The sequence below is a fragment of the Rosa chinensis genome, chromosome 1 (genome assembly GCF_002994745.2).
Source record: "Rosa chinensis cultivar Old Blush chromosome 1, RchiOBHm-V2, whole genome shotgun sequence".
In the NCBI taxonomy this organism is placed as follows: domain Eukaryota; kingdom Viridiplantae; phylum Streptophyta; class Magnoliopsida; order Rosales; family Rosaceae; genus Rosa; species Rosa chinensis.
In genome coordinates, this window is record NC_037088.1 from 34276451 (window position 1) to 34288768 (window position 12318).

Consider the following 12318-nt stretch of genomic DNA (forward strand, 5'->3'; position numbering starts at 1 on the left):
AACCTTGTAGCAACCACCAATTTAACAAGATCGATCCTACCAAGATATCGAGCCTAGATCAAATAAGCGACATAAACAACGATAAACAAGGCTAGCAATTCACTCTCAATACTCTCCGAAGAAAACCCCTCCTTTAATCTAATTTACTAGCTAATAATAAGACCATTTGGGTTCTAAGAAGGAGTTGGTTTTCAGGAAAAAGTGGTAAGAATACCTTTAAAAGACAAGTTGTTAAAAGCTGGAAACAAAGTTTAAAAGGAATGGCCGAGGGTCACGAAAAATTCTTCAAAATATTAGAGATAAATTCATGAGAAAATTTTGAAAGGAGGATGGTTTAATGATCAACTCAGTAAGATTGAAATGGTTATTGAATTTCAATTGAAGCCATTTAAAGAGTAAAGGACTCAAAGGCTAAAGTAACAACAATGTGCATGTCCTTTTCAAAAATATAGGCTTCTGTACATATTTTTCAAAAATCCATAACTAATCCTAGAAAAATGCTTTTGGAGTTATTCAAATTCTGAAATGTTCATTCTTGTGTCTACTATCTTTCTCTAGAAGAAACTGATCCCAAATTCTTGGTGGTTCAACACCAGTTTTGAAATAAATGCAGCTGGGTCAGACTGTACTGAAAACTACAGAAAGTTTTTCTTTTGTTCAAAGCTCTTTTGGTACCCAATATGGCCAGTCAAAAAGAATCCAACACACTTAAGGGACATGTCTAATACTTCTAAAGACCTAAAGCTCGAGTTACTCTCGATACTATATGGGCATGTGGTTTAGCTCAATGATATGGTGCATTGAAACATGATGTTTGAAAAGCTATAAACAACAAACAAAACTTTGAATGAAATACGATTTCAATACTCAGAGTATAGCCATGGTCTACCAGAATTCCTAGACTTTAGAATGAATGAGAAATCAAAGTTAAAGTAGGAAGATACCAACAACAATAATGACAAGTTGTAATCTGCAAGGATTCATAACAACAACCAAATTAAACTTGGTGTTAAGGAAAGCATGATATTCACCAAAGACCAACCAAAGAGGTGAGTTTTACTGAGAGCTTCAGCTAGAAAGAGAGTTGAGGGAGTTTGATTTGATCAAACCCAGTTGCATGCCAAGAAGTTTACTCGATTTCGGACATGCAGAGTGAAACATAAATTTCTCAATATGAAGGAAAGTTGATTGAAGTACTGAGCTGATACACTCAAAGTAAGCATATAATTTAACCTTAAAAATGTCATCGTTAGCATAAAGTAAATAGGGATCGTTTTAAACCGGGGATTGAGGGTACACTTGTCATTGTAAAAACAAATTAATAAAAGTAAAAATTATTATTTACAAAAATAAAACAAAGAATAAAAATATATACAAGTAAATACAAATAAGGGGGTTTTAGAATTATAAATTTAAAATTAAAATAAATAAAATAAAGAAAATGTAAAAACTTATATACAAGGGTGGAACACAAGTAACAAAAATCAAAACCACAATCATATGCAAGAAATCCAATCACAATTCCTATAGTTAATTATCTATGTCATGAGAAAGAAGTTGACCATGTGAAACGTTAGAAAGCAAACGATTTCCCATTTTTTACTTTCCTTGAATAATTAATCTAAGTGAAAGCACCTAAATCAATCATATTGAACATGCAATCATAGTCTAGAAAGCTAGCTAATCAAGAACACATTCAACGCATGAAGAACAAAGAAAGGATGTTAACCAAAGTGCACAACCTAGTTATGAATAAGTTCACCTATTTGCAATCCTCCTTAATTGATTTCGACTTTTGTCCAAAGCCTTCGCTACTTAAATTAGCTCCAATTACATGCATATATCCTAAGTTGGCCACCAAAGAACATAAACATGCACAAGTTTTCTGTAAAACAAAATCAATCAAGCAATCTAACATAAGCAACATATAAATCAACATAAAGAAATCACAACTTTATTTCAAAACATATAAATGGGCTTTAAACTTTGCCCTTAACGTCATGTTAACTAGAATTCATAACTTTACGAATCAAACAAAGGAAAACAAAAGAAAGTATGAAATACACCTTGAAAGATGGATGACATGGCCTTGAGACGAAGAACTCGAAGATCCTTGAAAGCAAGCAATCTTCTAGGGACGACACAAAGGTGGATGGCGGATAGGATCTTGATGTATTGCATGACTTCTTCTCCTCCTTGGTTGAGATGCAGAGCTTCTGAAGACTAGAGAATGGAGATAATTTTTCTGATGTTTATTTACTGAGGGAGAGAGGTGTGTTGTGTTGTGGTGGTGTTGTGTTGTTGTGGTGTCATGGTCTGTCTAGAATGCTCCTATTTATAGGAGGATGGCAACTTAGTCTCCAAGTCTTCAAGATTGATCCACACAGCATTAACCAATCAAATAATGCCATGTCAGCTCTGCCATGTCACTGAACCAATGAGAAGCCTCCAATTTAACACCTTGATTTAGGGAGATTATTTTTGAATTAATTACATGATTATTTTCTTATTTATCTCCTCAATTTTGGCCAAGAATGAATGTGGACATCAAGGAATGTATCTGGACCTGTTTTCAACCTTTTTGCTTGTTGCAATCCCTTGAAATTCTCCTTCCATATATGTCGAAATCTCCCTTAGGCCATAATCATGCATTTAGGATTTAATTGAGATGTCATTATCCATATATATTCTTGAAATTCGGCCAAAATCAGTTTGCATCTAATATGGACCCAAAATCTGATTTTTAACCATCTTTTCTTGCCAAAAATGACTCCCAATCCATATCACCTTTGTAGAGGACGTTTTGAGCTTGTTCTTGGGCTCTCCTAGTCCACCAAGGTATCCTATTGTCATCAGGACTCCTCATTTTTTGCCATTTCTCTTCATTTATTCCAATGTACCTAGAAAATAGAAACTAAATTAAAATTTATTTATTTAAGGAAATAACTAAGTAAAATATGAGGAAATAACTATTAAAACATCGCATTAAAAAATGCTCCTATCATGAGCCTAAAAATTGAGGAAAGAGACAGGAATTTGATGGTTCAATGATCATACCAATTATTGATATCAATCTCAAACAAGATCTGGGGGATTAGGGTAGAGCAAGAGAAGGAACAAGCAGAAATTCAGAGCAAATTTGCTTCTCAATAGTTCCCACTTCGATTGGGGTAAAGGTCTCAAAACGACTCCGATAGGGTTAAAATTTAGAGGTCAGATAGAAGAGACATAGGCGAACAACTTTGGTGAACAAAGAATTTTGATCGGAGATCTTGAACTAGGCGTTTTGGGTCATGAAACCAGACTGATATGCACAGGAACGAGAGGAAAGGTAAGAGGAGAAGGATGAATGACAACTTCTGGCTTGGATGCTTCCTTTTAAAGGCCTGGGATGATTTTCTAGGAGAGGTTGCCCTCTGCATGGTGACAACGTAGGATGGAGGAGCTGAACAAGGTTCTTGTTTCTCTCTGCCCAATTTTGACGAGAACAAGAAAGAAGAGAAGGTTGGGCTTTGCGTGTGAGATAGGAGACTCAACTTGGGGAAATAAAAGAGTTTGAATCAGATAAATCATGAGGTAAGAAAATAGGTTGTAAAAACTAAAATGATGGGGAGATAAAAGTAGAATAGATAAATACAAGAAAACTCAAAATTAAAATGTTGACAAGACTAAATAAGAGTTTGGTTTTACCAAACTTGTATTTAGATTTAAAAATGACAAAGTAAGTTTTGTCGGAATTTTGCTCGAGTTTGAAAAATATATTGACTAAATAAATAGTGTTTTTGAAAGACGGAGGGATGGTTGAGGAGTAAGTGTCGGGTAAGGCGAGTAGAAATTCCACTGATTGTTAAGAAACAAGGTCAAATAAGAAAATCCTAAATGCATGCACAAGTAGTTTTCAAGATTATGCAAAGATGCTATCATGAGCTACAAAAACCTTATTGGGTCAAGGGAGATGTTCGGGTCAAAGGTCAACTAACTTATTGGGCTAGCAGGTTCACTAGCATACCCGTTTGTTAGATGTCCAAAGTAAATTATGGACTCTAACCTTAAGCTATTTTTGGGCCTAAGGCCTAAGGCCCAAGACCAAACAACTTTCCAAGGTCTTTAGCCAATCAGAGGCCGCGAAAAAAATTATCCCTTCCAAAATTGACGTTCAGAATTTCACGGGGCTTATACGAGGTGCTGACCATTGTGAGCATCGTCCAGCTGGGTGTAGGCCTTATCAACCGGCCTGGCCCATTCATAGCGGGTTTGGGCCGGGCCTTATTATATTTGTAGATACCTCTACTAGCAAGGCTATAAGTTGATATTCATATGTATTTATATGTAATTCTAATAAATTGACTATTTTAAAAACGATATATTTTCTCCTATATCCCCGATATTTCCGATATCTCATTTTTTTAGAGTTCCGATAGATATGAAGATACTGATATTTAAAACCTTGGGTATGACAATTTAAAGAGGCAAATTAAACTGTTTGGGAAAAACATCGAGAAGTGAAACTTCTAAAGGGAGATTTGGGTGAAGAGAAATCCCCTCAACGTGAATCTAGGTGAGGAGAAATCTTCTCAAAGCCAATCTAGATGAGAAGTAATTTTCTAAATACAAATATATGTGAGGAGAGATCTCCTCAAGGTGAATGTAGGTAAGGAGAAATCTCCTGAAAGCCAGTCTGGGTGAGTATTCCCTTCGAAGGAAATTTGAGTGAGAAGTGGAATCCAGCTGAGAAGAAATTCCCGCAAGATAAATATGGATGAGGAGAATTCATAATGGAGCTATTTCAGTAAAAGAAAACAAACTTGATGGAGTCATGTTTCAAAAAGATATATTTTTAAGAATATTCTCAACATTTTTTATATATATATTTTTTAAAATTCTGATAAATATGTGAAAACTGATATTTTAATCCTTCCTTCTAAGTTCCAACACAAACGAGGAACAACGGACCTACCTTTCCAAATAGAGCTTTTACCTCATGAAGAAGGTTAGAATAGCCTACCAAAAATGTGGGGCCAAGGAAGTACCGACCCGATCGAATAATGTTGCCAAACACCCTGCGGTAAGGACCTAAGTTTCTTTAACTCATAACCAGAACTGATTGAAATGTTGCTCCCAACAGCGACCAGTGAGAAAATTTGGTAGGCCGGATCTGCCATCCGTGCTTCCTTTCCTGTTTCCACTCACAGACCCACACTAGCTAGTAAATCAGAAACGTCCATATACATAGAATATAGTACAATTATACTGGCACCTGGGGCATGCGATATCGGCTATTTCGATTCCTCGGACCATATATGTATCTGCACACTCTCATCAATATTTTCAAGTTTACTTTTGACCAATACTTTCCCGATAGATCTGACTACCCCAGAAACAAAATAACGTTCTGTAAAGCTAGCCCAGCTGCATGTATCATTCAGCTTTTGGAAAACTACGACCATGGATGTCTTTCATCAGTTAGCTCAGAATATGGTTAGCCGTACGCAGCAGCAGGAGCAGAGATCCCACATATATATATATATATATATATATATATATATATATATATATCTGGAGGCATGCATTCATGCATGGCTCGAGGCAACAAGTTCTGGACTTGATTTGAACTTTGACGATGACAATTCCAGGTGGTGGGAAAGTACGTACGTACAAGATTGAGAGGTGTGGACTTGTATGTAGCCGGCTAGCTGCTGAGAATTGTACTTACTACAGTGACTACAGTCTCTACTGATATGTATTGATCTGGGAATTAGGCTACTTGAACGTGACTTGTCATTCTCAGATTAGTAGGACAAATATGAAACAAAAATGGCATAGTAGAGCAGTAATTATGGTGCTGTCTAGCTTGCACTAAAATAGAAGTTTTTGGGATGATGAATTAATTTTGGTTTGCTGGCCGGTGATGATTTTAATAAGTATATATATCAATCCAGAGCAAGTAATTAAAAATGTTGACTAATAATGCTTTAATTGATGACCTTATCCTTATTATATGCTGATACTTTAACTATACTATACATTTCCATACATATATATGTGTTAATGTGTGTCACTTAGGATTTTTTTGTTTGTCATTTTAAGAAAGTGTGCGGTTATTGCCACCCTACAAACACATGAATTATTGAAAAACTATATATATTATCCAAATATAAAATGACTAATAAGTACACTCATTTGTAAAAATTTAAATATGTAAGAAAGTAATTAATTAAATATAAAGACTATTTAATTTCTCATTGGATAACATTAAGTTTTATCTTCTCCACCCAAATTTGAATTTATTACTATTTTTTTTGTCTTTTTGTTGTCTCTTCATCGTTAATTCGTTATTCAATTAACAAAACCATTAGTGTTAACTTCATTAAAATCTTTGCAATACCCTTTATGAATACCCCAAATAAAAAAAGGGTAAATTCCTCTCATGGTACCTAAGGTATTGCTACTTGAACAGTTTGATATTTGATGTATTAAAGGGGACAGTTTGGTACTTGAAGTTAGACTCCATTTGACACTTTGGTACTTCTGTTAATTTTTCTGTTAATTGTAAGGATAAAATTGACATTTAGAATATATGTATAAAAACATAATAAAAAAACATGAGTTTGTGGGTTGATTTTCTTCATAATTTTATAGGTATGAATTAATGATTATGGATTATGTTGAAGGTGAAATATTCGAATTTTATGTTTAAGAAATATAGTAATCATATAGTGAACACCCATGAGAGTACTCCATTGAAACTAGTCTCGTACAACTAAATATTTTTAAACATAAAATTCAATTATATCAACTTTAACATAACCCAAAAGCATTAATTCATTTTCATTTTCTCCTAAATGACCCAAAAAATGATGAAGACGTAAGATAATACCAAATATTATCATCGCATTGTGTTTATGATGAGGAGGAAAAATCAATGGATTCATAGAGAATAGTACAAAAAAAATCTAATTATTATATTTCTTTAACATAAAATTCGAATATTTCACCTTCAACATAACCCATAAGCATTAATTCATACCTATAAAATTATGAAGAACGGCAATCAACCCACAAACTCATGTTTTTTTATTATGTTTCTATACATATATTCTAAATGTCAATTTTATCCTTACATTTAACAGAAAAATTAACAGAAGTACCAAAGTGTCAAACGGAGTCTAACTTCAAGTACTAAACTGTCCCCTTTAATACATCGGGTATCAAACTGTTCAAGTAGCAATACCTCAGGTACCATAGGAGGAATTTACCCATAAAAAAATTAAAACACAAAAAAAAAAAAAAAAATCAAATCTCTTCTTCATTGCTCATAGTTGTAAATTGTATTTTTACATGGACTGAAATAGAGAATATTGAAATTGAAAGGAAAAAAAATTAAAAAAAATGGAAGTAAATTTAATGAGAGATATTAGTTAAAAATATTTATTTTTTAATTGGATATGTCATATAAGTATATTATTGGAAAGAGAAATGGTTTAGATAAATAAATTTAATAATTGAAATTAAAATGTATGGTGTAATGAGTAAGTAGGGTGAACTAAGAAAATGGTAGAGTGGCAATAGCCACACCCTTTAAGGAATTCCTTGTGAAACTATTTTTCGATCATATATCGGTATCTCGACCTTTCACTTCTTAGGATTTCATGATTAGATCCATTTTTTGGTTAATTTAAGGGATTTTTTGTGAGACCCACTTTTCGATCATATTTCAGATCTGGACTGTTCAATTTTAGGTCCCAATGTGCAGATTATTTATGCAAATTTTTAGTCAAATTGATAATCGTTAAGAGATTCAAAGCTGTGATTTACAATTATAAAAATGAATGGTTCAGGTTTGACAGATTTGGTTCGTCCATTGATTTAATCTAATTCGATATCTTAATGGTCACTAATTTGACTGAAAATTTACAGAAATAATCTAATCATGGAGCTCTAACTAGTGAAAGATTGAGATGCTGATATGCTATTGAAAAATGAGTCTTACAAAAGATCCTTAAAATGACCAAAAAAAAAGCTTAGTGGGCACCAGCTTGTGTACTAACTGGGTCGGATGAGCGGTACCCAATTATAGTACGTGTTCTGAGGGGAGGCCCGCAAGTATATAGTACGTGTTCTGAGGAGAGGCCGACAAGTCTCTAGACAATTAGACATATATAAACCTATTTATTTATAGTAATTTATAAGAAAGTATTTTTCCTCTTATAATAGTTATGAAACTTTCATTTTCTTTTTTTGTCCTATTGAGACTTCCAATGAAGCGTAAAAAGTCGTTATGATGATCCGTCTGCTACAAATTTTGCTTGTAACTGTCTTTCAAGGTTTATCTACTTTGTCCCAACAACCTTTACAAATTACAATAGAGGTCCAGGTCATAAGCTTATTACAGAAGCCTTGATAGCCCCATCACTATCCCCATTCCCAAATCCCCTCCCTCTCCCTCTCTTCCCATTTCTAATTTCTCCACCCCAACAAAAATAGGCAAAGTCTGCACGCGCGCAGCAGAGAAATTCATATATGTATAAATGATATGGATCGATCAACAAGAACACTAGCAAATACAAGCTAGCACGTTCCAAGATTGGCATATAACATCAGGAAAATCCCACCCCAAAACCCTCTAAACCCTCCATTCCCACAACCCCTTTTCTCTTTTTATCAAAACCTCCCCAGAACATGATTAATCAGATTGATTGATCGATTACTACTCTATACGTCTAACAAGATTCAGCAACAATGGTTGGACAATCAAGGAAATGGATGATACTCGTGGCAACAACATGGATTCAGGCATTTACGGGCACGAACTTCGACTTCTCGTCCTACTCCTCCGAATTGAAAACGGTTCTTGGGATATCTCAGGTGCAACTCAACTACCTTTCTGTGGCCTCAGACATGGGCAAGGCATTGGGGTGGTGTTCAGGTGTTTCCCTCATGTATTTTCCTTTGTGGGCTGTCATGTTCATGGCTGCCTTCATGGGTTTGTTTGGTTATGGTCTCCAATGGTTTGTCATTCAAAGAATGATCACCCTGCCCTATGTTCTGGTTAGTTCCATCATTCCGTCTCTTATTTCTTCTCCTACATTTTCTGGGTTTTTGCATACATGATTAATGGCTTTTTCTTGATATATATATATATATATATCACTTTCCATTATGTGATTGGTGGGAATGGATTTGGTTTGTTTTTTATTTTTTATTATTATCTAAAACCAATTTTGACCCAAAATTGGTGAACCTCCAACAGCCACCAAAGAACCAACCAAAACCACAAGCAATGTTCAAGATTGATTTTTCCTTCCTGCTTAATTTACCTTCCTGTGAAGGTTAGCTAGAAACTAGAAGCAAGAAAGAGACAATTTAGCACAAATGGTGAGTGAGGCAAACACATCATCCCCTTTTTTCTTTTTCTTTGGTTTTAAAACACATCATTATCCATCAGTCACTACTCACTACCAGCTCTTAAAGGAAAACCCCTCAACGATGTGGGACCCACTGATTGCTTCTGCAGTTCAGTCATATGTTTTTGCATAAGCGTATCATATGTTAAACATAATATAGACAAACATATTATTATTTCCTTGATCCAAAAATGATCACAGTCAGTAAAATTATTTATTCATATATTATTTTTTTCTTTTAATTCTCTGTAAAGAAAACATTATTTGTTTGTCCTAATCTTTTCACGAGATTTACATCTGCGAACACTAGGATAAATTTATGAGGGGTAGTCCCTATGCAAGAATTTCTCTAAGTTTATTGGTTTATTGTCAAGACAGAACTGAAAAAATGATACTATATTTGCACTGGGATCCTAACTGTAAGTCAAGGTATAGGGTTGGTGGCTTCAAAGATCCCACAATGAAAGAGAACATGGATATTTCATATATTAAAAAGTATCTTTAGATTTATTCCAAAAAAATAATTTATTCTGTAATTACCCAACTACCCCTTCATGATCTATGAACTAAAACCATACTGTAGAATAGCTAAAGCCCTTCAACAAATTGAACTGCAAGTTTCTTTTTTTTTTATCATCTATAATGGTCAACATAAATTTAAAACAAAACAAAATCATAGAAGTAGCCGAGTTGATGTGTTAATCTTTGGTTTTGCAGGTATTCCTTTTGTGTTTGTTGGCAGGATGTAGCATCTGCTGGTTCAATACAGTCTGCTATGTATTATGTATTCGGCACTTCCAAGCCAACCGGGCACTTGCATTGTCCCTAACAATTAGTTTCAATGGCGTAAGCGCAGCCCTCTACAGCCTCATTGCCAATGCAATAAACCCGGCTGATGACAACCTCTACCTCTTATTGAATGCAGTAGTTCCACTCTTCACATCTGGTGTTGCACTAATCCCTCTGCTTCGTCAACCACCTTCAATGCAGCCACTGTCTCGTGAGGCTACTTATCGAGACTCCAGGATTTTTCTTTGCCTGAACATCCTAGCAGTGGTAACAGGCCTATATCTCCTCCTCCTCAACTCACTGTCCTCTAAGATATCAAATGCTCGAATTCTCTTGGTTGGTGCTATTTTTCTCCTGATCTTACCTTTATGTCTGCCTGGCATTGCATATGCTCGGGAGTGGGCTCGTCGAAACATGCCCTGGAGCTTCCAGAATGATAACTCGTCAAACTTCAATCTGGCCAACCCTGATGATCTTGAGCTCCATAAGGAACTCATTGCTGAAAATGAAAGTGGAAATGTGGTGAATGCCACTTCTTATGGGATGGTAGACAAGCAAGGTTGTTTATGGTGTTTTGGGAAGGTGATGGAGAAAGACAGGTTGACAGTGCTAGGGGAGGAACACTCTGCTCGGTTGCTCATACGCCGGTGGGATTTTTGGCTATACTATGCTGCATATTTTTGTGGCGGAACTATTGGATTGGTCTATAGCAACAATCTTGGGCAGATTTGTGAATCACTTGGATACGGTACCAAGACCAGTTCTCTTGTCACACTATACTCTTCATGCTCCTTCTTTGGTCGTTTACTAGCAGCTTCCCCGGATTTCCTGCGCGAGTACGTATCTTCTACCATTAAGAAAGTTAATAAATCTAAATGCTTTTATAATTATGGAATCAGAAACACAATATACCATAAAAGCTAACCTTGAGTCCTGGTAATGCAGTAAGTTATACTTTGCAAGGACTGGGTGGCTTGCAGTTGCGCTGGTACCAACACCAATCGCCTTCCTCCTGCTTACTCTATCAGGCAGTGAAGCAATGTTGCGTGCCGGAACAGGCTTGATCGGGATAAGCTCTGGGTTTGTGTTTTCTGCAGCGGTGTCAGTAACATCAGAGCTTTTTGGGCCAAACAGCGCGGGTGTAAACCACAACATCCTCATCACCAACATCCCTATTGGCTCACTCCTCTATGGCCTTCTTGCAGCTTTGGTGTATGATTCCAACGAAGGAAGCTCACAAATTCGGGAGAACTTTTTAAAAGAAGCAACATTGTGCATGGGTAGGTCATGCTACAGGCAGACATTCATATGGTGGGGCTGTATTTCAGTTGTAGGGTTAGCATCAAGCGTCTTGTTATTCCTACGGACCAGAGCTGCTTACAATCGTTTTGAGAGGAACAGATGTCGAACAGAGTCCTCCTCTTAGCTTTAGATTCAAATTTTGGTGGTAGAGGTTTGCTAAATGCTTATAGATGTGTGTGCATCTCAAAGACATTTAACAATATGACAACATAGAAATCGATATAAGTGTATCTTGTTTTTTGACACAAAAGAAGTGATTCATGTGACATTGTACATGTTATGTACCCAAAAAAAAAAAACATTGTACATGTTAAGATAACAGAGAAAAAGTCACAGTTCTGTAGAAAAGTTTTAGAAAATTTTACTCATGCTATTGTTTTTTCTTTAACATCTTTGTTTATCCTGCTGTTGCATGCATAGACCAATTGAATAATGTTTGGCTGAAGGGTACCCAGTATGCAAACAATAGATGCTCATGTAACAAAAGAATCATGTCAAATTAGAACAGAACAACTAGACTGGAACATCTGAAACTAAACATATTCTACATTTGAAAGAGATCCTATAATCAAAAGCATGTCATCTCCAGACCAGAAATGTTGTTTTGGAAACTCAGAACATATAAGGTATATAATTATTCATCATTAATATTGCCATCAACTACAACGGGTGTCTCCACCATTGACCTTGTTTAGAAGTTCAGATTGGATGTCATCTTTGAGAACTTGGACTCTTAATATTAGCTGTGTGCTTCAGACTTCGTAACTTCTAACAAAGATGCAATTTGAACCTTAAAATGGTTGTCAATCAACAATTGTTTACA

General features: G+C 35.5%; 1 protein-coding gene across 1 annotated transcript; it reads left to right on the forward strand.

The window, feature by feature from the left end:
* The first annotated feature begins 8373 nt into the window (after window positions 1-8373).
* On the forward strand, window positions 8374-11853 carry LOC112182260 (protein NUCLEAR FUSION DEFECTIVE 4). The gene is made up of 3 exons (XM_024320706.2): window positions 8374-9048; window positions 10122-11029; window positions 11139-11853. Exons 1-3 carry the CDS (start codon window positions 8740-8742, stop codon window positions 11617-11619), a joined length of 1698 nt encoding a protein of 565 aa, XP_024176474.1. The 5' UTR covers window positions 8374-8739; the 3' UTR covers window positions 11620-11853.
* Window positions 11854-12318: the final 465 nt, after the last annotated feature.